Source organism: Gopherus evgoodei, chromosome 12 (assembly GCF_007399415.2).
Source record: "Gopherus evgoodei ecotype Sinaloan lineage chromosome 12, rGopEvg1_v1.p, whole genome shotgun sequence".
Classification (NCBI taxonomy): domain Eukaryota; kingdom Metazoa; phylum Chordata; order Testudines; family Testudinidae; genus Gopherus; species Gopherus evgoodei.
This window is the reverse complement of record NC_044333.1, coordinates 43,604,112-43,630,359: the sequence shown is the minus strand read 5'-3', so window position 1 is coordinate 43,630,359 and position 26,248 is coordinate 43,604,112. Positions and strand designations below refer to the sequence as shown.

Genomic DNA, 26,248 nt, shown 5'->3' with positions numbered 1-26,248 from the left:
ACTGCCTGGGGCTGTAACCTGCCTTCTGGCGGATGCTCCATGCTCCTGCCACTATCAGCCATGGAGCCTCCAGCACCCAGGGGCTGAATTTCCTCTCTGGGCTAGTGCAGCTCCAGGCCTCAGCGAGTCACCCCATGCACAGCGGGGATGGACTGGGGCTCATTGCTGTGTGCTTCTCCCTCCAATGCCACTGATGTGCAGCCACCTCTGGGCAGGAATATGGATGTTTTTTAACAGCAACATGACAGCAGATTAAGCTAGGAAGTGAGGTAGGATTCTGGATCCAATCACAAATGTGGAGGGACCTGCAGCTGGCCGGTAGGATTCCCTGGGCTGGGATGCCTACTATGCTGTGCCTGTGATTGTGCTGTGGGTGGGCTGGGCCCGTGGCTGTGCTGGGCCCATAGTTATGCAGGGCCTGTGGCTGGGCCATGGCTGTCACCCAGTTCTCCCCGGGGCTCCCGCGCTGAGCTCTTTACCTTCAGTGGCTGCATTATGAAGATGTTCTGGAGGAGAGAGAGCAGCATGGAGACGACCCAGCTGGTGGCTCTCTGCCTGTCCAGCTGCAGGCTGAGGAGGATGGTGAAGTAGGCTGAGGCCAGGCTGGTGGCAGCCACGGTGACCCAGCAGATGAACAGAGCCTCTCGCGGGAGCTGGAAGGGGATGGTGGCCTTCTGCCCTCGGGGCTCCGAGATGGGGAAGCTCCTCCCGCCCCTGGAACAAGGGGGGCGGTTAGGCTGAGTGGCTCTGGGCAGCTGAGGGAGAGCAGCAGGCTGGCGCGTGGCTACCTGGCCAGTCCAAGCTCCTGGCGCGGGCCTGGCTGCTCCAGCTGCTCCAGCAGGCTCTGCAGCCGGCCGGCTGCCTGCAGGTAGTCGTGGGGATTGCAGAGCTTGCTCAGGTCCAGGGCTCGGAGCTGGGCCAGCAGCGGCCCCAGCACGCGGCTCAGGTGGCTGCTGAGATGGTGATAAGTCTCTGAAAGAGCAGGTGAGGCAGCGTTAGTCCTGTGGCCCCTGGCCAGCCCCCCGCACTCACAGCGCCCAGCGCAGAACCCGGGAGCCCTCTCATGGGTACAATCCCGCCCCAGGCCTCCATGCCCCATTGCACACAGGTGAGGCAGCGTTAGTCCTGTGGCCCCTGGCCAGCCCCCCGCACTCACAGCGCCCAGCGCAGAACCCGGGAGCCCTCTCATGGGTACAATCCCGCCCCAGGCCTCCATGCCCCATTGCACACAGGTGAGGCAGCGTTAGTCCTGTGGCCCCTGGCCAGCCCCCCGCACTCACAGCGCCCAGCGCAGAACCCGGGAGCCCTCTCATGGGTACAATCCCGCCCCAGGCCTCCGTGCCCCGCTGCACACAGGTGAGGCAGCGTTAGTCCTGTGGCCCCTGGCCAGCCCCCCGCACTCACAGCGCCCAGCGCAGAACCCGGGAGCCCTCTCATGGGTACAATCCCGCCCCAGGCCTCTGTGCCCCATTGCACACAGGTGAGGCAGCGTTAGTCCTGTGGCCCCTGGCCAGCCCCCCGCACTCACAGCGCCCAGCGCAGAACCCGGGAGCCCTCTGGGGTGAGAGAGCTCATGGGTACAATCCCGCCCCAGGCCTCTGTGCCCCGCTGCACACAGGTGAGGCAGCGTTAGTCCTGTGGCCCCTGGCCAGCCCCCCGCACTCACAGCGCCCAGCGCAGAACCCGGGAGCCCTCTCATGGGTACAATCCCGCCCCAGGCCTCCGTGCCCCGCTGCACACAGGTGATGACAGTTCCCGGCCTGCCAGGCGCTGGGACAGATTTGGAGCTGGTCTGAGACAATCTCGACTCCTCTTTGTTGGCCTCATTGCAGGGGTGTCTGCCATGCACTGGGAGGGGGTCTGCAGTGCAAGCGCACGGAGAGGCATCAGGGCACGGGGACACTGGGGGGCACTGGGGAGAGAGCGCACTGGGGCGGGTCTGTGGTGCAAGCGCACGGGGAGACACCAGGGTGTGAGTGCACTAGGGGGGTCTGTGGCGCGAGCGCACTGGGGGGGTTGCGGAGCGAGTGCACTGGGGGGCACTGGGGAGCGAGCGCAGTGGGGGAGTCTGTGGTGCAAGCACACGGGGAGGCACCAGGGTGTGAGCGCACTAGGGAGGTCTGTGGCACAAGCACGCTGGGAGGATCTGCGGTGCGAGTGCATGGGGGGTCTGTGGTGCAAGCGCACAGGGAGGCACCAGGGTGTGAGCGCACTAGGGGGGGTCTGTGGCACAAGCACGCTGGGAGGGTCTGCGGTGCGAGTGCACGGGGGGTCTGTGGTGCAAGCGCACAGGGAGGCACCAGGGTGTGAGCACACTAGGGGGGTCTGTGGTGCAAGTGCACTGGTGGGGTTGTGGAGCGAGCGCACTGGAGGGCACCGGGGAGTGAGCGCACTGGGGGGGGTCTGTGGTGTGAGTGCACTCGGGGGGTCTGTAGTGCGAGCGCACGGGGAGGCACCATGGTGCGAGTGCACGGGGGGTCTGTGGTGCAAGCTCACTGGGAGGGTCTGTGGTGAGAGTGCACGGGAGGGGTCTGTAGTGCAAGTGCACTGGGGAGGACTGGGGGTGGGAGTGCACTTGGGGGCACAGGAGTGCGAGCGGATGGGGGTCTGCAGTGCGAGCGCATGGGGGGTTGCAATGCAAGTGCACAGGGGGGTTGCGGTGCGAGTGCACTGTGGGGTCTGTGGTGCAAGCACACTGGGTGAGCACCTTGGACTGGCAGGAAGCACAGGCAAGGAAGCAGAGATGGCAAACCCTAGAGGGGGGGACAAGACCCAGCTGCTAACTTGGGGGGAGTTGCCTCCCCTCCAGCCAACCTACAAACGGGTTTTGATCAGGGCAGGAAGCCCCCCTCCCTCTCCCTCTCCCCTGCACTAAGGGCTAGATCTGTCCCGTTCTCGGGAGGCGGAGGAGCCCCGCTGGGGACCATGAAGAAGCTCGTCCTGCCCATCGGGGATGGTGAACAGCTGGGTGAGACACAACGTTGGAGGCTGCTGGGTTTAGAACTCTGCTCTATTTGCTGTGTTCCTATTGCTAAAATCCTCCGTGAATGGTGTCAGCCAGCTGGCCCGTCCCTGTCCCCCACCACCCCAGGCTCCCCAAGGGACGAACCACAAGTGGGACCTGCTGGGTCATGGGGCTATAGCCCAGCGCCCAGCCTAAGAGAATCACATGGTTCCACAGCGGGAGAGGCCTGGCACCTGAGAGGCGCACTCAGAGAGAGGGCAGAGGTGCCATGGGCCTGTGGGCAGATGCAGCCTCCGAGCATCCCTGCTCTGGGCCAGGTCCTGGCCCTTTTGGGGACCCCTGTCCCTTTGGCACACAGGAGTCAGCAGGCTTGGCAGTGGCACTGCCGGCTCCCGGAGGCAGGCACATGGGACTGCTGGTAGGATGGCTCCCACCTCCATTGGCCCAGGCAGGCAGAGCGGGGTGGCTCCCAGGAGCAGGCCGTTGGTGTCTGTACCGTTAACCAGGCAGGGCTCCGCTGGCTCCACGCCCCTGCGGAGGTGAGAGCCGACAAGGCAGCAGAGGCTACGCACGAGCTCAGGGACACTGTCCATCTCCTGGGGCAGAGCCTCGTGCTCCAGGCAGAGCTTGGTCCTGGACAGAAACCCCACTGTCGCCTTCAGCTCCTGGATGGGGACAAACGCCAGGGACATGGCTGGCCCTGCCCAGCACCACAGCCTCAGGCTTGGGCGCACACGATCTATAGGGGTAGGGCTGGCCCATATCCAATCACCAAGGGCCCAATAAGCAGGGCCAGGCAGAGCTGGTCCAGGTGGCAGGAGACTGCCAGGAGCCAAGGCAGCTGTGAGTCCTAAGCTGTTCCTGGCTCGCAGGGGCCCTGATCCTGAAGCTCCCCATGGCTCCCCCCAGCCTGCAGCTGCCCCCAGGCCAGACAGAGCATTTTGCCATATTGTGTCCCTCATCCCATGCTCTGTGGGACCAGGAAGAGACGATGTGACAAAGTGGGGCTGTTCTTAACGTTTCTTCTGAATACTGTGTGGGTGCCTCAGTTTCCCCTATGCATTTCTTAAGTCTCCAGTGTGCATAAATGGCCGACACTCTGTATCGTGGCAACAAATGGCCAGGGCCCTTCCCCCCTGGCAAGGGGATGCTAAAGGTGAATAAAGAGATCAGGTGACCTCCTGGCCTGGAAAAGACAAAGGCCAGAAAGGAGGGGCTGGGAGGGGTGTTCAGTTTGGAGCTGGCTGGGGATGGGAAATGAGGGCAGACGGGGTGTCTGGCTCACTGGGCCCCAGAATGGACCCGGCTGAGGGATCCCGTTCTCTGTACCTACAAGCTCTGTTTTAGACCGTGTTCCTGTCATCTAATAAACCTCTGTTTTACTGGCTGGCTGAGAGTCACGTCTGACTGCGAAGTGGGGGTGCAGGACCCTCTGGCTTCCCCAGGACCCCGCCTGGGCAGACTCGCTGTGGGAAGCGCACGGAGGGGCAGAGGATGCTGAATGCTCCAAGGAGAGACGCAGGAGGTGAAGCCGTGTGAGCTTCTTGCCCTGCAGACAGTCTGCTCCGAGGGAGAGGAGGCTCCCCACAGTCCTGCTCTGGCTTGGTGGGGAGCAGTTCCAGAGCATCGCCTGGGGACTCCATGGCAGACTCCCACTCCTTCACTGGGCCGGAAAGGAACCCCTTGCTCTGCACTCACCTGCGTGATGCGCTTGAGGGAGGACACCTCCTGGGGAGGTGCAGAGGCCCGCGGGAGCCGGATGCCTATGGGGGGCAGCGGCAGTTCCTGCGGTGGGACCAGCTGGAAGATTTGCCCAACGACCAGGTTGATAGGGAGCAGGATGAGCGCAGTCTGCACGCTGGTAACAAGCTCCTGCCAGGTGAGCAGGACACGCCCTGCTACAGGGAGAGACGGCCGTTAGCCCAGGATGTGGCACGTGGGACTGCGCAGTGCAGGGAGAAACCCAGACACTCACCAGGGCGTTGGCAGCTGTTCTGGGGGCCACAGGGGCGTGGCCCTGAGTGGAACCCCCCACACCCTCAACTTCCAGTCCAACCCTTTGAAGCAGGGCACAGGGAGGGCGGGCTCTCCTTCAGGTGTCCATGCTGCCCTGAGGCACCTGGCACCCGCAGGGCATGCCGGACAGCTGAGTGCCCTGGCTTGGAGCAGGCAGGTGCCCTGAGCCTCCAGGCAGGAATGGGGTTCGCACAACCTGTGTGGGACTGGAGATGCAGGAGTGGGAGCCCCGGCCCTGCCGCTGCCTCCGCCCTGGCGGGGGGATCCCCGGCTCACCTGGCTGCAGGGCCTCCGGCGGGTCTCTCCAGAACATGATGTTGATGACCATGGTGCAGAGCAGGAGTGTCAGGCAGCAGGCCAGGCGTTGGAGCCGTGTGAAGGGGTCCCAGGGGCAGTGGGTCAGCACCGACAGCCACAGGTGGTCGTGTGTCACCTTCTCCACAAGCGCCGAGCAGAACAGATGCCTGAGAGAAGGGGGGTGCCAGGCAGTCAGAGGCCACCTGCCCCGCCCAGCACGGCCCAGTGCAGGCCTGCTTTGGCTGTGGCTGCCCCCAGCGGTGGGCGGGTGTGGAGTGCACAGAGAGCTGGGCTCTGGGGTGCTTACCTGGAGGAGAGTAGCTCGCTCCTGGAGGCTGCTGGGAAGACCCGATCGAGCTGGCAGTCACCCAGGTCCGCAGCCAGCCAGGCGCTGCAGAGGAAATGCCACTTCCTCCTGGCTGTCACATCGCTGACCACCACCTGCCTGACGTACCTGGGGAGAGGGCAGTGGCTCACCTGCTGCCTGTTCATGCAGCACCAGCCCCATGGGGACACACTCCAGGGGTCTCCCCTCCCCTGACAACAGGAGCTGGTGCCCCCTCCCTGACCCCCTGGCTCACTCCACGGGCATTACCAGGAGGGGCTGGAGCCAGAATTGTCGTGCCAGAGCCTGATGTTGTGCAGCTCCCCCAGGGAGCTCCAGGTGGTTACGAGGAAGACGTCCAGCCCACCACGTTCAAACACAGGCTTGTGGGGGTCCCGCAGGCAGTGCGGCTCGCTCCGTCCCTCTGTCCCATACAGGGTGAGCACGACCTGCAGCCACAAGGGAGAGCGTCTGGCCATGCACGGCGCTGCACAGAGCTCCCTGCCTGGCGCTCCTCCCTCCCCACCCTGCTTGGGTCCTGCGCCTTCTGCGCTGCCTGGCGCTCCTCCCTCCCCACCCTGCCGGCTGCGCCTTCTGCGCTGCCCGGCGCTCCTCCCTCCCCACCCTGCCGGGTCCTGCGCCTTCTGCGCTGCCCGGCGCTCCTCCCTCCCCACCCTGTCCGAGTCCTGTGCCTTCTGCGCTGCCCGGCGCTCCTCCCTCCCCACCTGGCCTGGGTCCTGTGCCTTCTGCGCTGCCCTGCGCTCCTCCCTCCCCACCCTGCCGGGTCCTGTGCCTTCTGCGCTGCCCGGCGCTCCTCCCTCCCCACCTGGCCTGGGTCCTGTGCCTTCTGCGCTGCCCGGCGCTCCTCCCTCCCCACCCTGCCGGATCCTGCGCCTTCTGTGCTGCCCTGCGCTCCTCCCTCCCCACCTGGCCTGGGTCCTGCGCCTTCTGCGCTGCCCTGCGCTCCTCCCTCCCCACCCTGCTGGGTCCTGTGCCTTCTGCGCTGCCCGGCGCTCCTCCCTCCCCACCTGGCCTGGGTCCTGCACCTTCTGCGCTGCCCGGCGCTCCTCCCTCCCCACCTGGCCTGGGTCCTGCGCCTTCTGCGCTGCCCGGCGCTCCTCCCTCCCCACCTGGCCTGGGTCCTGCGCCTTCTGCGCTGCCCGGCGCTCCTCCCTCCCCACCTGGCCTGGGTCCTGCGCCTTCTGCGCTGCCCGGCGCTCCTCCCTCCCCACCTGGCCTGGGTCCTGCGCCTTCTGCGCTGCCCGGCGCTCCTCCCTCCCCACCCTGCCCGGTCCTGTGCCTTCTGCGCTGCCCGGCGCTCCTCCCTCCCCACCTGGCCTGGGTCCTGCGCCTTCTGCGCTGCCCGGCGCTCCTCCCTCCCCACCCTGCCAGGTCCTGCGCCTTCTGCGCTGCCCGGCGCTCCTCCCTCCCCACCTTGCCCGGTCCTGCGCCTTCTGCGCTGCCCTGCGCTCCTCCCTCCCCACCCTGCCGGGTCCTGCGCCTTCTGCGCTGCCCTGCGCTCCTCCCTCCCCACCCTGCCGGGTCCTGCGCTTTCTGCGCTGCCCGGCGCTCCTCGCTCCTCACCTGGCCTGGGTCCTGCGCCTTCTGCGCTGCCCGGCGCTCCTCCGTCCCCACCCTGCCGGGTCCTGCGCCTTCTGCGCTGCCCTGCGCTCCTCCCTCCCCACCCTGCCGGATCCTGCGCCTTCTGCGCTGCCCGGCGCTCCTCCCTCCCCACCTGGCCTGGGTCCTGCGCCTTCTGCGCTGCCCGGCGCTCCTCCCTCCCCATCCTGCCAGGTCCTGTGCCTTCTGCGCTGCCCGGCGCTCCTCCCTCCCCACCTGGCCTGGGTCCTGCGCCTTCTGCGCTGCCCGGCGCTCCTCCCTCCCCACCCTGCCGGGTCCTGCGCCTTCTGCGCTGCCCGGCGCTCCTCCCTCCCCACCCTGCCCGGTCCTGCACCTTCTGCGCTGCCCGGCGCTCCTCCCTCCCCACCCTGCCAGGTCCTGCGCCTTCTGCGCTGCCCTGCGCTCCTCCCTCCCCACCCTGCCCGGTCCTGCGCCTTCTGCGCTGCCCTGCGCTCCTCCCTCCCCACCCTGCCGGGTCCTGCGCTTTCTGCGCTGCCCGGCGCTCCTCGCTCCTCACCTGGCATGGGTCCTGCGCCTTCTGCGCTGCCCGGCGCTCCTCCCTCCCCACCCTGCCAGGTCCTGTGCCTTCTGCGCTGCCCGGCGCTCCTCCCTCCCCACCTGGCCTGGGTCCTGCGCCTTCTGCGCTGCCCGGCGCTCCTCCCTCCCCACCCTGATGGGTCCTGTGCTTTCTGCGCTGCCCTGCGCTCCTCCCTCCCCACCCTGCCGGGTCCTGCGCCTTCTGCGCTGCCCGGCGCTCCTCCCTCCCCACCCTGTCTGAGTCCTATGCCTTCTGCGCTGCCCTGCGCTCCTCCCTCCCCACCCCGCCCGGTCCTGCACCTTCTGCGCTGCCCTGCGCTCCTCCCTCCCCACCCTGTCCGAGTCCTGCGCCTTCTGCGCTGCCCTGCGCTCCTCCCTCCCCACCCTGCCGGGTCCTGCGCCTTCTGCGCTGCCCGGTGCTCCTCCCTCCCCACCCCGCCCGGTCCTGCACCTTCTGCGCTGCCCTGCGCTCCTTCCTCCCCACCCTGTCCGAGTCCTGCGCCTTCTGCGCTGCCCTGCGCTCCTCCCTCCCCACCCTGCCGGGTCCTGCGCCTTCTGCGCTGCCCGGCGCTCCTCCCTCCCCACCCTGTCCGAGTCCTGCGCCTTCTGCGCTGCCCTGCGCTCCTCCCTCCCCACCCTGCCGGGTTCTGTGCCTTCTGCGCTGCCCGGTGCTCCTCCCTCCCCACCCTGCCGGGTCCTGTGCCTTCTGCGCTGCCCGGCGCTCCTCCCTCCCCACCCTGCCGGGTCCTGCGCCTTCTGTGCTGCCCTGCGCTCCTCCCTCCCCACCTGGCCTGGGTCCTGCGCCTTCTGCGCTGCCCTGCGCTCCTCCCTCCCCACCCTGCCGGGTCCTGCGCCTTCTGTGCTGCCCGGTGCTCCTCCCTCCCCACCCTGCCCGGTCCTGCGCCTTCTGCGCTGCCCGGTGCTCCTCCCTCCCCACCCTGCCCGGTCCTGCGCCTTCTGCGCTGCCCTGCGCTCCTCCCTCCCCACCCTGTCCGAGTCCTGCGCCTTCTGCGCTGCCCTGCGCTCCTCCCTCCCCACCCTGCCGGGTCCTGCGCCTTCTGCGCTGCCCTGTGCTCCTCCCTCCCCACCTTGCCCGGTCCTGCGCCTTCTGCGCTGCCCGGTGCTCCTCCCTCCCCACCCTGTCTGAGTCCTATGCCTCCCTGCACTGCATGGGTCCTGCGATACCCTGTGTCAGCTGCACAGAGCTCCCTGCCCAGCATTCCTCCCCACCCATGCAGCCTGGATCTTGTTCCTCCCTGGTCCTGTGCCTCCCTTCGTCAACCACACAGAGCTCTCTGTCTGGCCTCCTCCCTGCCCATGCCACACGGGTCCTGCGCCACCCTGTGTCAGCTGCACAGAGCTCCCCATCTGGCTACACCACACCATGCACTGCACAGATGCTGCACCACCCCATGCGGCATGTCTCCTGTGCCTCCCTGCACTGCACAGGTTCTGTGCTGCACAGGTCTGATGTTGTGGTGGAGTAGGGGCTGTCTGCATGGGGGATGGGAGAGCAGGGGAGGACTGTAGGGGATGGACAATACCTGAGCCTGTAACCTGAGCTAGGTGGGGGGGAGGGGAGATCAACACTTTTGCCCGGGAAGCTAGACGAAGGAAGGGGCCGGATGGAGGGGGTTAGTTTGAGTTTCGGTTTTGGGCTGGGTGGTGGGAATTCAGGGAATCCTAAGCTGGGATCCAAGCACCCTGAACCCTGAGAAGGACTCAGTTGAGGGTGTCATAAACAGATAGTTAAGGGTTAATGTCTCTTTTACCTGCAAAGGGTTAACAAACAGGAAACCCAACACCTGGCCAGGGGACCAATCAGGAGACAAAATACTTTCAAATCTCGGTGGAGGGAAGCCTTTGTTTGTGTTTTTTGGGTTTGGCTTTGTTCCCTCTGGGTCCTGAAAGGGACTAGACGTGCAACCAGTTTTCTTGCCAGTCTCCCTGCTACAGTCTCCTATATATTCAGAATAGTGAGTATTAAGGAACAGGCGGTTTAGTCTTTTTCACTGGTTTTCTTTATTTGCAAATGTGTATCTGGCTGGTAGAGTTTTAATGTGTATTTGGCTGGAAGTATTTTAAATTGTATTTCTGCTGGAGGAGGCTTTTTCTCCAGTTTCTATAAGCTGACAGACCCTGTAACTTTTACTCTTTTTATTAAAAGTTTTGTGTTTAAGACCTGTTTGATTTTTTCCCCTTGTTAAGGCTCAAGGGAATTGAGTCTGTACTTAACAGGGAAGGGAAAGGGAGGGGAAAGGGGGAATCCCGTTGTTTTATATTCACGAAGCTTGAATCTGTATTGCCTCTGGGTGAGGGAGAAAGGGGAGGGGGGGAAGGGACATTCCTCCCTGTTTTAAAATTCAAGGAGTTTGAATCACGGTAATCTTCCAGGGTAACCCCGGGAGGGAAATCCTAGGAAAGGCAATGGTGAGGAAAAGGGTTTACTTTCCTTGTGTTAAAATCCAGGGGGTCTGGGTCTTGGGGGTCCCCAGGGAAGGTTTTGGGGGGACCAAAGTGTATCAGGCACTGAAATTCCTGATTGGTGGCAGCTTATCAAATCTAAGCAGGTAATTAAGCTTAAAGGAATTCATGCTGGTACCCCAACTTTTAAACTCTAAGGTTCAGATTGGGGAAAGATACTATGACGGAGGGGTCCTGACTGTGCCAACAAGCTCTGCTGTAACCTGCATTCCTCTTGTCCAGTAAACCTTCTGTTTTACTGGCTGGCTGAGAGTCACTGTTGGGTCCCAGGAAGAGGGGTGCAGGTCTGGATTCCCCCACACTCCGTGACAACTGGTGGCAGCGGCGGGATATACTGCACCCCATGGACGGCGCTTCCTGCCGTGAGTGACTGGGGAGCAGTAAAACGAAGGGACAATTGTAGGGGTGATTAACCCCTGGGAGTGTGTGCCCAGTGAGAAGGACTTTGCAGTAACAGGGTTCCCCGGGGGATTGCAGCGAGCGGTCCCAGGGGCGGAGGAGTCTGCAGCTCGACCCTGGCAGAGAGGTGGTGACCTCAAGAAGGGCTGGTGCGCTAGGGGTCCCCCTGAAAACCATGGGGAGCGGCGAGCACCCCGGCCTGTGAGTGGCCAGCAGGAAGATGTATGCCAAGCGGCGCGAGTGCGACCTGCTGGAGCTGTGCAAGCAGAGGGGGCTGCGCCCGGGGAGGCTCAGCAAGGACCAGCTGATTGCCCAGCTGGAGGAGGGAGACGGCTTGAATGGACGGAGCCCTGTCTCTGAGGGAAGCAGCCGGGCAGATGCAGTGCAGGCCCCAGTGTCTGTCTCTTCTGGGAGTGGTCAGCCGGCGGACGAGGGCTTCCCGAGACCCCCCCTTCCTATGCCTACGGGAAGGGCGGGGAGGAGCCCAGTGTATACCGAGGGCACCGTGACACCCCCGGCCAGCAGGGGAGCCTCCTGATGAAGCTCACCCCCAGCAGGGGATCCTCCCGGCAACGCTCGGCATCCGTGGAGCGGATGCGGCTGGAATATGAAAGGGAGCTGAGACAGGAAGAGCTCGAGTTAAGGGGGCAAGAACTGAAGGAGTGGGAGAACCAGCGTAAACATGAACTGGAGGAGAAGGAGAAACAGCATCAGCATGAGTTGGAGGAGAAGGAGAAACAGCGTGAACATGAGGAGAACCAGCGCCAGCGTGAGCGGGAGGAGAAGGAGAACCAGCGTAAACATGAGCTGGACCTGGCCCAGCTGAGGAGCAGTGAGGCTCCGGCTGCGGTGAGTGAGGGGGGGCCCAAGCCTACAAAGAGCTTTGATAAGCACTTGCTGCCCCGGCGTAAGGAGGGGGAGGACATAGATACCTTCCTGACGGCCTTTGAGAATGCCTGCGAGCTGCACCGGGTTGACCCTGCAGACAGGATTGCAGTTCTCACCCCCTTACTGGACTCCACAGCCATGGAGGTGTACAGCCGACTGAAAGGGGCGGAGGCAGGGGACTACGAACTGTTCAAACAGGCCCTGCTCCGCGAGTTTGGGCTGACTCCTGAGATGTACCGGAAAAGGTTCTGGAGTCAGCGTAAAACCCGTGAGGTCACATACCTACAACTGGTCAACCGGGCGCAGGGGTATGCCCGCAAGTGGACAGCTGGGGCCCAAACTAAAGAGGACCTGCTTGACCTATTCATACTGGAGCACCTGTACGAACAGTGCCTGTCTGACCTGAGGCTGTGGTTGATAGACCAGAAGCCGGAGAACCCGCAGCACGCAGGCCAGCTGGCCGACCAATTTGTGGACAGTCGGGCAGGGGATAACAGGGAGAGGTCTCGAAGGAGCAGACCTGCCTCAACGCAGAGAGAGAGTCATCATGGGACCTCCCAGTGGGGGCCTATGGAGAACCCCCACCAAAGGGGAACATCCAGCGTCAGGTCCATCCGACCCACTCGAGGGGACCCACGAGACATGGGCTGCTATCGCTGTGGCCAACGAGGCCACATATGGGCCCAGTGCCCCAAGCCCAGGGACAGACCGAGCAGACCCAACCCGCAGAGGGTTGACTGGGTAAAGACCCAGTCGGATGAGGGGCAGCATTCCCAGGAAAGGGGGGCTGGCAGCGTACCACCTGTGAAGGAGGGAGGAGGTCCCCAGGTCAGCTCCTCTGGGGGGCTGGATGCTCCAGGCTCTGGGTTTTTGGTTTATAGGGTGGGCGCAGGGCTGCCCCTCCGGAAAGAGTGCCTTGTTTCCCTGGAGGTAGATGGGAGGAAGGTCACTGGGTACTGGGACACGGGCACGGAGGTGACGCTCGCCCAGCCCAAGGTGGTGGCCTCAGATCGGATGGTGCCCGACACCTACCTGACCCTGATGGGTGTGGGCGGGACCCCATTCAAGGTGCCCGTGGCGAGGGTAAACCTGAAGTGGGGGGCCAAGGAGGGCCCCAAGGACGTGGGGGTACACCCACATTTGCCCATGGAGGTGTTAATGGGGAGCGGGACCTGGAGGTCTGGCCAAGCAACGCCCGGGGTGCCCTGGTCATGATTCGTAGTCAGAGTCAGCGCAGGGCACTGCACCCTGACAACGGAGAAGGTACTCTGCCCGAGGCGCAGGACTCTAACCTGGTGGGGAGGGAACGCCCAGAGACACGGCTCAGAGAGGCTGCGGCCTCAGACCCAGCCAGCAAGAGAGAGCAGGTCCCCATCCCTGTCCCAGCTGCTGAGTTCCAGGCCGAGTTGCAGAAAGATCCCTCCTTGCGGAAGCACAGGGACCGGGCTGACCTTAGTGCGGTACAGACCATGAGGAGAGGTTGCAAGGAGAGGTTCCTGTGGGAGAAGGGGTTCCTGTACCGACAATGGGCTCCCCCAGGCGAAACAGAGTCATAGGGGATCAGGAGGCAGCTGGTGGTTCCCCAGAAGTTTCGCCACAAGCTACTGTACCTGGCCCATGACATCCCTCTCGCAGGGCACCAGGGAATCCGGCACACCAGGCAGAGGCTGCTACAGAACTTTTACTGGCCTGGGGTCTTTACCCATGTCCGACAATACTGCCAATCCTGTGACCCCTGCCAGAGGGTGGGGAAGGCCTGGGACAAGGGGAAAGCGGCTTTTTGAGGCCTTTACCCATCATAGAAGAACCTTTTCAGAAGGTGGCCATGGACATAGCGGGACCTCTCAGCAAGACGACCCGGTCGGGGAAAAAATACATTCTGGTGGTGGTAGATTTCGCCACTCGCTACCCCGAAGCGGTGGCCTTGTCCTCTATTGAAGCAAACACCGTGGCAGATGCGCTGCTAACCATTTTCAGCTGGGTGGGGTTCCCTAAGGAAGTCTTAACGGACCAGGGGTCCAACTTCATGTCGGCCCTGCTCCGGTCCTTATGGCAGAAATGTGGGGTCCAGCACAACTGGGCCTCAGCGTATCACCCCCAGTCCAACGGGCTGGTGGAAAGGTTCAACGGGACGCTAAAAATGATGCTAAAAACATTTATGAACCAGCACCCGCAGGATTGGGACAAGTACTTACCTCACTTGCTGTTCGCGTACAGGGAGGTACCCCAGGAATCTATCGGGTTTTCACCTTTCGAACTGATGTATGGAAGGCGGGTAAGGGGGCCCCTAGACCTGCTGAGAGACAAATGGGAGGGGAAGGCCACTCCCGATGGAGAGTCGGTGGTGGAGTATGTCCTGACCTTCCGGGAAAGACTGGCCGAGCTCATGGGCCTGGCCAGGGAGAACCTGGCCCGAGCCCAGAGGAAGCAGAAGATCTGGTATGACCGCATGGCACGGGCCCGTGCCTTCGCCACCGGGGATCAGGTGATAGTTCTCATCCCCGTGAGGAAAAACAAACTCCAGGCAGCCTGGGAAGGGCCCTTCAAGGTGATCAAGCAACTAAATGAGGTAAACTATGTGGTAGAGCTGTCGAACCAGGCACATCACCGTCGGGTGTACCATGTGAATATGATGAAGCCATACTATGACAGGGGGAATGTGGTGTTGGCCGTGTGTGGACATTGGGAGGAGCAGGGAGATGACCCTTTAGTGGATCTATTCCCTGGGACAAAAGCTGGTTCCCCCCTGGAGGCGATTCCCCTCTCTGAGCAACTGACCCTGGGCCAGCACGCTGAGATCAGAGGGGTGCTGCATCTGTACCGACAGCTGTTTTCCAACCAGCCTGGACGCACTAATTTGACTGTTCACCGGGTGGAGACCGGGTCACGTCCTCCTATAAGATGCTCCCCTTTTTGGGTCACTGGGAAAACTTCCCAAGACCTAGAAAGAGGTCAGGGACATGCTGGCTTTGTGGGTGATCCAGCCGTCTTCCAGCCCTTGGGCCTCGCCAGTGGTGCTAGTCCCCAAGAAGGATGGGTCAATCCGGTTCTGTGTGGACTATCAAAAGCTCAATGCCATCACCGTGTCTGATGCCTACGCCATGCCCAGGCCTGACGAGCTCCTAGACAAGCTGGGAGGCGCTTGGTACCTCACCACCATGGATCTTACCAAGGGCTACTGGCAAGTGCTGCTGGACGCAGATGCCTGGCTGAAATTGGCCTTTATCACCCCTCTGGGGCTCTACGCGTTTCTGACCCTGCCCTTCGGCCTCAAGGGAGCACCGGCCACCTTCCAGCGCCTGGTGGATCAGCTACTGAGGGGGATGGAGAGTTTTGCCGTGGCGTATATTGACGACATCTGCGTCTTCAGCCAGACCTGGGAGGACCACATGTCCCAGGTTAAACAAGTGCTGGACCGACTCCGGAAGGCTGGGTTAACCATAAAGGCTGAGAAGTGCAAGGTGGGGATGGCTGAAGCATCTTACCTGGGCCAGCGGGTGGGGAGCGGCTGCCTAAAGTCGGAACCAGCCAAGGTGGAGGTGATCAAAGACTGGCCCGCTCCCCAAACCAAAAAGCAGGTCCAGGCCTTTATTGGGATGGCGGGGTACTATTGAAGGTTCGTGCCCCACTTTAGCGCTATAGCCGCCCCCATCACTGTGCTGTGCAAGAAGGGGAAGCCAGACAAGGTGATCTGGACCGAGCAGTGCCAGCAGGCTCTCCGGGCGCTGAAGGAGGCTCTGGTTAGTGGCACAGTTCTGGCAAACCCAGATTTTGACAAGCCCTTTATGGTGTTCACTGATGCCTCAGACATGGAACTGGGGGCAGTGTTAATGCAGGAGGATGAAAAGGGGGAGAGACACCCCATCGTGTACCTGAGTAAAAATCTGCTACCTCGGGAGCAGAACTACGCTCCATCGAGAAGGAATGCCTGGCCATGGTGTGGGCCCTTAAGAAACTGGAGCCATATCTCTTTGGGCGACACTTCACCATGTACACCGACCACTCTCCCCTGACCTGGCTGCACCAGATGAAAGGAGCCAACGCCAAGCTCCTGAGGTGGAACCTGCTCCTGCAGGACTATGACATGGACGTGGTCCATGTGAAGGGAAGTGCCAACCTGATAGTGGACGCCTTGTCCCGGAGGGGGGGCCCTGAACTTCCCCAGGTCACCGGGCAGAGTGACCCCGCTCAGTTCAGTCTCAAAGGGGGGAGAGATGTGATGGAGTAGGGGCTGTCTGCATGGGGGATGGGAGAGCAGGGGAGGACTTTAGGGGATGGGCAATACCTGAGCCTGTAACCTGAGCTAGGTGGGGGGGAGGGGAGATCAACACTTTTGCCCGGGAAGCTAGAGGAAGGAAGGGGCCGGCTGGAGGGGGTTAGTTTCAGTTTCGGGCTGGGTGGTGGGAATTCAGGGAATCCTAAGCTGGGATCCAAGCACCCTGAACCCCAAGAAGGACTCGATTGAGGGGTCCTGGCTGTGCCTACAAGCTCTGCTGTAACCTCCATTCCTGTTGTCCAATAAACCTTCTGTGTTACTGGCTGGCTGAGAGTAACTGAGAGTCCCAAGAAGAGGGGTGCAGGACCGGACTCCCCCACACTCCGTGACAGATGTTATGAGTGTGATATAATCTCTCATTGAAAGGTGACAGGGCCAGAAAGAGTTAATTACCTTCCAGACTGACCTGACCCATGGCTGAAATTTAGAGACTGGTTAGGAAGATATGTAAATGAACAGAGCTGTGAAATGCAAGTCTGCATTGTTAGAAGTAGAAGGGTAGATGTTTGCTCAGGGCTTGTGATGTAAGCAAACAAGTTTTGTCTATTGCTATAGCTTTGAGTCAAAGATCAAAAAAGGAATATTAATATTTAGGAAGATACTTAAGTGCAATAGTATTATTGTCTCTATGTCTCCTTGTAGGTTGTGGTAACCTGTATCGAACGGTTTAATGGATAAATTATCCTGTGCTAATTGCCAGGATGTTTGGGAGGAGAGTTAAGCCTATTGTTTTCTCAGGCCAAAAGGCTGCTGGAAATGTATAAAAACCCCGGGACACGATCCTCCTTCATCTCAGATCTGCTTTGGGTTTCAAGAGGGGGAAAACTTAAGCAAGAAGGATTGAGATCCCCAGTCACTGACTAGAGTCACCCTGAATATGGACCTTGGACTATAACCTCTGGACTATTTCTAAAAGGACTTTTGGCAACTACAAGCTCATCTCTGCTGTGTATCTGAACCTCAAGAGTTGAATTCAAGTCTGTCTGTATAATGATCTTTTAACAAACACTCTATCTCTCTTTTTTTTTTTAAATAAATTTTAGTTTAGTTAACAAGAATTGATTATAGTGTGTATTTTGGGTAAGATCTAAGTTATCATTTGACCTGTGTCTGGGACTTGGTCCTCTAAGATCAGGAGAACTTTCTCTTTTATATGATGAGATAAGATTTTCTGTCATCATCATCATATCTGACAGGTGTGTCTGGATGGAGGCCTGAGCCTGGGAACTTTAAGAGAACTGCAGTGTTTGGACTTCTGATTAACTGGTGAGGTAATACGGAAGCTGTTTTGTGCTGGCTTGGTAAACCTAGGTATTGGAATATCCACCAGCTTTTGGGGTTTGTCTGCCCCGTTCTGTTTGCAGTTCACCCTGATTGAGTGACCTCAGCTGGCTTCCACAGGCAGCATCATCACAACGGGTCCTGCACCACCCCATGCTGCATGGGTCCTGTGCCTCCCTGCACCAGCTCACAGAGCTTCACACACTGCTGCTGCCTGCAGCTCATGCTACCTCCCCTGCTGCACAAAACTCTCTCTCCCTGGCCCAGGCACATGGAGTTCAACCCCCGGCTGGCTGGAAGGTGTTGGGCTGCATCTGACGTGGGCTCCAGGAGGTGGATGTGCTGATGATATGTCGTAGAAGCTCCGTGTATCTGTTCTGCTGGTCCCGTGCGCAATAGCACCCCAGAGTGCAGCCTGCTGGGAGGGGCAGTGAGCGTACCCAAGGGGGTCATGCACAGCAGCTTGCCTACCTTTGCTGTTGTGGCTGCTCCCCTGCGGTATCCAGTGAAGACCTGGACCACATACCGGACGTGAGCCCTGGGGTCGTTGTCTGCCAGGACTGTGACCTTCACCTGCAGCCACAGGAGAGAGCATGGCTGGGAACACCGTGAGTGCCCACCCCTGAGCAGGGGAGAGAGGCAGGCCTGGCCCCAGCATCCCCATGAGCAGCGTGAGGCAGCAGCCTCTGGCTCAGGCAGTAAGGCCTTTGCCAGGCCCTGGCATGACCCGCAAGGGGGACCTGTTCCTGTGTGAGCCCGGCTGGCCATACTGGGGCTGCCTGTGGGTAAGTGGGCGGGGATGCTGGGGCCATGCTTACCCCGGCCCAGCCAGCTGTGTTTTCAGCATCCCGGGGCCCCTAGCTGTGTGTTGTGGCACACAATGCCTGTGGAGCTGGAGCAAGCACCCAAGGCAGGGGGTACCAGCACCGGCTGAGTTCTGGGGTCCGAAACACACCTGTGGCCTCCAGATGCTCCCCAATTTGGGGTTCCACTCCTCGGCTGTGCTGACCATTCTCCACACCTGTGTAGCCATGGCTCCCTTTGGCCCAGTCACCTTACCTTTCTCACATCCACCTGGTCTCTCCTCCACGCCCACATGCCAACAACACCATGGAGCACCAGCAGGCTGGCCAGCAAGGCCACCCCAATCGGGTTGCTGGCCACCTTGCTTAGGAGCTTGCCTGTGTCCTGAATGTTCACCGTCCGGGGCACAACGAAGAAGGAGCTGCCAAAGACGCTGAGGTGGTTGCACAGGCACTGGATGCTGCTGACTGTGCTCTGAGGTCCCACCTGCAAAACAGGCCCCTTGAATAGTGAAGGCCAGCTAGCCAGACCGACCCCGGTGCACGACGCTGAGACGGCGCCCCAAGGAGTCCAGGGCTGGGCCACGGCTCCACCCTGCCTCGCTGCAGAGAACAGCACTTCCTGCAGGACCTGGGAGAGAGGCGTCCCTGAACCCTGCTGGGAGAGCGAACTGCTTGCATACCCTAGCCCCAGGCCTAGCCGGAGGAGGAGATCATCCTGTGCTGCTGGCCCAGGTGGTGAAGCTCAGCATGGCCTCCTGTTCTTTAGGCATCGCTCTGCGGTGCAGTCTTGGGAAGGCTTTGGCTGCACCAACCCTGGGGCTGCCAGAGCTGTGCCAGCTCCTCTCCAAAGGCTGCCAGCGCCACGCCGTGCCATGCCTGTGGGTGCCAGCGCCCCGCCCTGCCGGCCCTCAGCTGATGGGGCAGCCCCCTGTCTGCCAGACTTTGCTCTTTCACTCGTGATGCAAGGTGGTGACAGTGGGTTTGGCACCGTCCGTCTCTCACTTTCCTACACAAGCGCCAGTGCTCAGAACTTGTGCGCCCGGCATGTGCTCACGGAGACAGGGCTGGTGGAAAACTTGCCTGCACAATAGCATTTCCCAGGTGGCCCTGCTCTCCAGGCCCGCCCCCGCTCCCCAGCCCCGGCTTCTGGCCCCGCTCCCCAGCCTCGGCCCCGCTTCCCAGCCCCGGCCCCGCTCCCCAGCCCCAGCTCTCTGCCCCGCTTCTCAGCCCCGCTCCCCAGCCCCCTCTTCCCAGCCCCAGCTCCCGGCCCCACTCCCCAGCCTTGTCCCCGCTTCCCAGCCCTGGCCCTGCTCCTCAGCCCTGGCTCCGCTCCCCAGCCCCAGCTCCTGGCCCCGCTCCCCAGCCCTGGCTCCTGGCCCCACTCCCCAGACCCCCGCCCCCTCTTCCCAGCCCCAGCTCCCGGCCCCGCTCCCCAGCCTCGGCCCCACTCCCCAGTCCTGGCTCCCAGCCCTGCTTCCCAGCCCCAGCTCCTAGCCCTGCTCCTCAGGCCTGCCCCCTCTTCCCAGCCCTGGCTCCTGGCCCTGCTCCCCAGCCCCAGCTCCCTGCCCCGCTCCCTGCCCCGCTCCCCAGCTCCTGACTCCGCTCCCCAACCTTGGCCCCACTTCCCAGCCCCGGCTCCCGGCCCCATTCCCCAGCCCTGGCTCCTGGCCCCACTCCCCAGCCCCACCCCCACTCCCCAGCCTCGCCCCCGCTCCCCAGCCCCCTCTTCCCAGCCCCAGCTCCCGGCCCCACTCCCCAGCCTTGTCCCCGCTTCCCAGCCCTCGCCCTGCTCCTCAGCCCTGGCTCCGCTCCCCAGCCCCAGCTCCCGGCCCCGCTCCCCAGCCTCGGCCCCACTCCCCAGTCCTGGCTCCCAGCCCTGCTTCCCAGCCCCAGCTCCTAGCCCTGCTCCTCAGGCCTGCCCCCTCTTCCCAGCCCTGGCTCCTGGCCCTGCTCCCCAGCTCCGGCCCTGCTCCCCAGCCCCAGCTCCCTGCCCCGCTCCCCAGCTCCTGACTCCGCTCCCCAACCTTGGCCCCACTTCCCAGCCCCGGCTCCCGGCCCCATTCCCCAGCCCTGGCTCCTGGCCCCACTCCCCAGCCCCACCCCCACTCCCCAGCCTCGCCCCCTCTTCCCAGCCCCAGATCCTGCCCCCCGCTCCCCAGCCCCACCCTTGACCTTGCTTCCCGGCCCCACTCCCCAGCCCCAGCTCCCGGCCCCGCTCCCCAGTCCCAGCTCCCAGCTCCGCCTCCTGGCCCCACACCCCAGCCCCAGTCCCGGCTCCCAATCCTGCTCCCAGCCCCAGCTCCCGGCCCCTCTCCCCAGCCCCACTCCCCAGTCCTGGCTCCCAGCCCCGGCTCCTGCCCTCGCTCCCCAGTCCCACTCCCTAGTCCTAGCTCCCAGCCCCACTCCCCAGCCCCAGCTCCTGCCCCCGCTCCTCAGCCCTGGCTCCTGCCCCCGCTCCCCAGCCCCAGCTCCCAGCCCCGCTCCCCAATCCCAGCTCCCAGCCCTGCTCCCCAGCCCGATTCCCCAATCCTGGCTTCCAGCCCTGGCTCCTGCCCCCGCTCCCCAGCCCCAGCTCCCAGCCCCAGCTCCCCAGCCCGATTCCCCAGTCCTGGCTCCCAGCCCCGCTCCCCAGCCCTGGCTACGTCCCTCAACCCTGCCCCCCAGCCCTGCACTGAGGCGACTGGCACCCGGTTCCCCACCTGGCAGCCATCCTGTCTCCAGGCCTTCCTGCGGTGGTCCCAGAAGTGGCACTGCGTGGCGATGGTGGTGATCGTGTATGTCACGTGGCTTGGCAGCTCTTGCTCTGGGCTCTGCCTTACCATGGCCGTTATATGGTAGGGGCCTGGGCCAAGCTGCAGCATCGCTGGACGCAGCACCCAAGTGTAGTTGTCACCTTGGGACAAAGCATCAGTCGCCCAGCTGGGTGGTAAAGACCCCAGCAGGAGGAGGGGCCCATGCCATTTCCGGGCTGGAAAGGAGGGAGCAGCAGAGGCCAGGGACGGGCGGAGAGAGGGAACAGTGGGGGCCCGCACCAGAGAGGCGGGGGGCAGTGGCAGTGGCAGTGGCAGGGGCCCGTACCAGGGTGGATGGGGGGGCAGTGGCAGGGGGCTCGTGCCAGGGCCGGGCGGAGAGCAGGAGCAGCGGGGGCCTGCACCAGGGAGGTGGGGGGCAGGGGCAGTGGCAGGGGCCCGTACCAGGGTGGATGGGGGGGGCAGTGGCAGTCGGTCCGTGCCAGGGCCGGGCGGAGAGTGGGAGCAGCGGGGACCCGCACCAGAGAGGTGGGAGGCAGTGGCAGTGGCAGGGGCCCGTACCAGGGTGGATGGGGGGGGCAGTGGCAGGGGGCTCGTGCTAGGGCTGGGCGGAGGGCGGGAGCAGCAGGGACCCGCACCAGAGAGGTGGTGGGCAGTGGCAGGAAGCTCCTGCCAGGGCCAGGCGGAGGGCAGAAGCAGTGGGGGCCTGCACCAGGGAGGTGGGGGGCAGTGGCAGGGGCTCGTGCCAGGGCCGGGCGGAGAGCAGGAGCAGCGGGGGCCTGCACCAGGGAGGTGGAGGGCAGGGGCAGTGGCAGTCGGTCCGTGCCAGGGCTGGGCGAAGAGTGGGAGCAGCAGGGACCAGCACCAGAGAGGTGGGGGGCAGTGGCAGGGGCTCGTGCCAGGGCCAGGTGGAGGGCAGAAGCAGCAGGGGCCTGCACCAGGGAGGTGGGGGGCAGTGGCAGTGGCAGGAGCCCGTACCAGGGTGGATGGGGGGGCAGTGGCAGTGGGCCTGTGCCAGGGCCAGGCGGAGAGCAGGAGCAGCGGAGGCCCACACCAGAGAGGCGGAGGACAGTGGCAGGGGCTCGTGCCAGGGCTGGGTGGAGGGCAGTGGCAGGTGGCTCGCAGCAGGGCCAGGTGGAGGGCAGGAGCAGTGAGGGCACAACTGTGAGGGGCTGGGCCATTGGGGGTCTTACCAGAATGCTGCCCATGGCCGGTGGGCAGGGTGGTGTTGAGGAGAGAATGGGAGCCGTTGACTGGGTGCTGGTAGCCCAGGTAGAGCTCGATGGGCAGGGGAATGTCAGGAAGCACACGGAGGATCAGGGCGTCTTCCATGGACGTGATGTTCACCTTGATCACAAACTCCTCTGTGCTGATGTTGAGGCCAGTGGGATATGTCTCTGCGCTCTCGTCTCTCCACAGCCGGATCTGCAGAGAGTGCAGAAGCCTCAGGGCTCTCGGCAGCGGGCGCTTCCCGGGCTCGCTCTCAGGGCCCCGGGCCGGGGGGATGCAGGCTCTGCATGTCTCTGAGCTGGGCCCCGGCTTGCAGCCGGTGTACTCCACACACTGCCAGGTGGTGCTGGGCCTGGGCAACTGCAGCCCATGGGCAGGGCAGGGCAATGGCCAAATGAGCTGGAGACTAAAGGCACAGGCTGGCTTGGGGTGAGTTCAGCCCGTGGGGCGGCCGTACCCTGGGGCCATTTGGCAATGCAAGGCGGTGCCAGTGGGTTTGGCAACGTCTATCTTGCACATTCCTACACAAGTGCCAGCGCTCAGAACTCACGCGACCATAGGGTGGCCAGGTGTCTGGTTTTCAACTGGAAAGTCCAGTTGAAAAGGGGACCTGACAGTGTCTGGTCAGATCTACTGACTGAACACCCGAAGTCCAGTCACTGTGGGTGGGGAGACGAGGCGGTGCTGGGTCATCACCCGCGCCAGCCCCTACTCAGCCGGGGCCATCTCATCCCTGCTTTGGGTGGCTGCAGCTCCCAGTCCTGGCTCCCCAGGCAAGGGGGGACGGGAAGCAGTGAGCAACAGGGGGAGGGGCAAAGGGGGGGATGGGAACTTGGGGGGAAGAGGTGAGGCAGTGGTGAGGTCTCAGGGGGAAGAGGCAGGGGAGATTCCAGCACTCCTGCTGGAGTGTTGACTGGTTTTTAAATATTACCAACCCTACATGCCTGGCGTGTGCTCATGGAGACAGGGCTGTTGGAAAACCTGCCTGCACAATAGCATTTCCCAGGTGGCTCTTCTCGTCAGATCTTGGCCCCGCTACCCGGTTCCCAGCCCCACTCCCCAGCCCCAATCCATGGTCCCCACTTTCAGCCCCACTCCCCGGCTCTGTCCCGCTCCCCGGCTCCCAGCCCCACTCTCCAACCCTGGCTCTTGGCCCCGGCCCCAGCTTTCGACCCCACTCCATGGCCCTGGTTCCCAGCCCTGCTCCCCAGCCTTAGCTCCCAGCCCTGCACAGATGACTAGCTGCCCAGCTGAAATGCACCTCTATGTCCTCGGGTAAGTCCTGCACCTGGATAGATTCCTTGTTGGCGGTGAGGAAGATGTTCCCAACGCTCCTGATCTCCTTCCTGTCCAGGTGCTTGAAGGGGTTGACTGCCAGGACTGTTACCTAGAGCACCAAGAGCCTGAGCTGCTGGCCCCATTGCCGCAGGACTTACAGCCCCGGGACAGCCCTTCCTCTGGGTTTGAAGGCAAATGTGAGCAGTGGGCCACACCAGGGGCCACACCGGGACTCCAGCCCAGATCAGCAGGTCAGGAGGCTGGGGACCTGCCCAAGGAGTGCGCTCCAGGCAGATCTGTAGCCACACATTCCCTCTGGGGCACCTGACAGTGGCCACTGTTGGAAGACAGGATACTGGGCTAGATGGCCCATTGGTCTGACCCAGCGTGGCCACTCCTATGTTCTGTTCACACAGACACACTGGGCAGGGCACCAGGCTATGCAGGATGCCTGCAGAGGACTCTGGGACCCAGCAGCTGAAGTATGTGTGTGTGTGTGTGTGTGGGGGGGGTTTAGGGAGACATTGGCAGGCCAGGTGCCAGCTCTCGCCAGGCTCCCAGGGTCTCAGTTGAACTCTGGCAAGTTCCCAGCTGGGATTAGCCTGGCTCCCCGGGCAGTACAGGGATCAGAATGGGTTTAGTGTTTAGACTCGGTTTGTCGATTAAACACAGTTAATGCACACGATTAACTCAAAAAAATTAATCACGATTAAAAACATTAATCACAGTTTTATTCACACTCTTAAATAATAGAATACCAATTGAAATTTATTAAATATTTTTTGATGTTCTTCTACTTTTTCAAATATATTGATTTCAGTTGCAGCACAGAATACAAAGTGTACAGTGCTCACTTTATATTATTATTTTTATTACAAATATTTGTATTGTAAAAATGATAAACAAAAGAAATAGTATTATTCAGTTCACCTCATACAAGTACTGTAGTGCAATCTCTTTATCATGAAGGTGCAACTTACAAATGTAGATCTTTTTTGTTACATAACTGCACTCAAAAACAAAACACTTTGAAACTTCAGCACCTACAAGTCCACTCAGTCCTACTTCTTGTTCAGCCAATCACTAAGACAAACAAGTTTGTTTACATTTACAGGCAGGGGTGGCTCTAGGCATTTTGTCGCCCCAAGCACGGCAGGCAGGCTGCCTTCGGCAGCTTGCCTGCAGAGAGTCCGCTGGTCCCGCGGCTTCGGTGGACCTCCCGCAGGCGTGCCTGCGGGAGGTCTTCAGAAGCCGCGGGACCAGTGCACCCTCCGCAGGCATGCCTGTGGGAGGTCCTCTGAAGCCGCGGGACCAACAGACCCTCCGCAGGCAAGCCGACGAAGGCAGCCTACCTGCTGCCCTCGCGGTGCCGGCAGAGCGCCCCCAGTGGCTTGCCGCCCCAAGCACACGCTTGGCATGCTGGGGCCTGGAGCCACCCCTGTTTACAGGAGATAATGCTGCCCACTTCTTATTTACAATGTCACCTGAAAGTGAGAACAGGCATTCATATGACACTTTTGTAGCTGGCATTGTAAGGTATTTGTGTGCCAGATATGCTAAACATTCATCTGCCCCTTCATGCTTTGGCCACCATTCCAGAGGACATGCTTCCATGCTGATGATGCTCGTTAGAAAAATAATGCATTAATTAAATTTGTGACTGAACTTCTTGGGGGAAAACTGTATGTCTCCAGCTCTATTTTACCTGCATTCTGCCATATATGTAATGTTATAGCATTCTCAGTTGATGACTCAGCACATTGTTCATTTTAAGAACACTTTCACTGCAGATTTGACAAAACACAAAGAAGGTACCAATGTGAAATTTCTAAAGGTAGCTACAGCACTCGACCCAAGGTTTCAGAATCTGAAGTGCCTTCCAAAATCGGAGAGGGACAAGATGTGGAGCATGCGTTCAGGAGTCTTAAAAGAGCAATACTTCAGTGCAGAAACTACAGAACCTGAACCACAAAAAAAATAAAAAAATAAAAAAATCAACCTTCTGCGGTGGCATCTGACTCAGATGATGAAAATGAACATGCGTAGATCCGCACTACTCTGGATTGTTATCGAGCAAAACCTGTCATCTGCATGGACACATGACTCTTGGAATGGTAGTTGAAGGGACATATGAATTTTTAGCGCATCTGGCATGTAAATATCTTGTGACGCCGGCTGCAAAAGTGGCATGAAAATGCCTGTTCTCACTTTCAGGTAATATTGTGAACAAGAAGTGGGCAGCATTATCTCCTGCAAACATAACCAAACTTGTTCATCTGAGCGATCGGCTGAACAGAAATAGGACTCAGTGAACTTGTAGACTCTAAAGATTTACATTGTTTTATTTTCAAAAGCAGTTTTTTTTGGTTTGTAAATTCAACATTCATGATAAAGAGATTGCACTACAGTACTTGCATTAGGTGAACTGAAAAATACTATTTCTTTTGTTTTTTTACAATGGAAATATCTGTAATCAAAAATAAATATAAAGTGAGCACTGTACACTTTGTATTCTGTGATACAATTGAAATCAATATATTTGAAAATGTAGAAAACATGCATAAAGATTTAAATAAATGGTATTCTCTTACTGTTTAACAGTCTGATTAATCGCAATTAATTTTTTTAATCGCTTGACAGCCCGAGTTTAGCCTTTACTGAATGCTTGTGAGCAGACGCCTGCATCAGGGCTCCTCTCCACGTACAGCACTGCACTAGCACTCAGCGAAGACGTGACCTACGCTGACGGGCCAGCTTCTCCACCTCCCCAAGAGGCGCTGGGAGGGTGGCTGGGAGAAGCCCTCCCACCCACATCCTGCTGGCTGCGTGTGATGTTATGAGTGTGATATAATATCTAACTGGAAGGTGATAGGGCCAGAAAGAGTACATTTACTCACAGACTGACCCTACCATGGCAGAACTTTAGAAACTGATTAGGAAGATCTGTAAATGAACAGAGCTTTGAAATGCAAGTCTGCATTGTTAGAGGTAGAAGGGGAGGTGTTTGCTCAGGTCTTGGGATGTCAGCAAACGTGTCTTGTCTATTGCTATAGCTTTGATTCAAAGATCAAAAAAGGAATATTAACATTTAGGAAG

The 26,248-nt window shown here is 60.9% G+C and overlaps 1 protein-coding gene and 1 long non-coding RNA gene across 2 annotated transcripts in view; both read right to left on the bottom strand.

Annotated features, from left to right (window-relative positions):
* Window positions 1-26,248, bottom strand: part of PKD1L3 (polycystin 1 like 3, transient receptor potential channel interacting) — a 57,691-nt gene that overhangs the window by 19,614 nt on the left and 11,829 nt on the right. The window contains exons 10-21 of the mRNA XM_030582001.1: window positions 23,136-23,261; window positions 21,838-22,069; window positions 20,594-20,787; window positions 18,148-18,378; window positions 17,560-17,661; window positions 5,874-6,052; window positions 5,586-5,732; window positions 5,258-5,445; window positions 4,664-4,863; window positions 3,462-3,630; window positions 789-972; window positions 480-714 (exon numbers count right to left, since the gene is read on the bottom strand). Coding sequence (XP_030437861.1) covers window positions 480-714; window positions 789-972; window positions 3,462-3,630; window positions 4,664-4,863; window positions 5,258-5,445; window positions 5,586-5,732; window positions 5,874-6,052; window positions 17,560-17,661; window positions 18,148-18,378; window positions 20,594-20,787; window positions 21,838-22,069; window positions 23,136-23,261 — 2,187 coding nt within the window. The remainder of the gene's footprint in view (window positions 1-479; window positions 715-788; window positions 973-3,461; window positions 3,631-4,663; window positions 4,864-5,257; window positions 5,446-5,585; window positions 5,733-5,873; window positions 6,053-17,559; window positions 17,662-18,147; window positions 18,379-20,593; window positions 20,788-21,837; window positions 22,070-23,135; window positions 23,262-26,248) is intronic.
* On the bottom strand, window positions 9,294-16,001 carry LOC115660625. Its single transcript, XR_004002859.1, has 3 exons — window positions 15,970-16,001; window positions 10,472-10,474; window positions 9,294-9,448 (listed from the first exon to the last, which is right to left on the bottom strand). It is a non-coding gene; the product is annotated as an uncharacterized LOC115660625 (long non-coding RNA).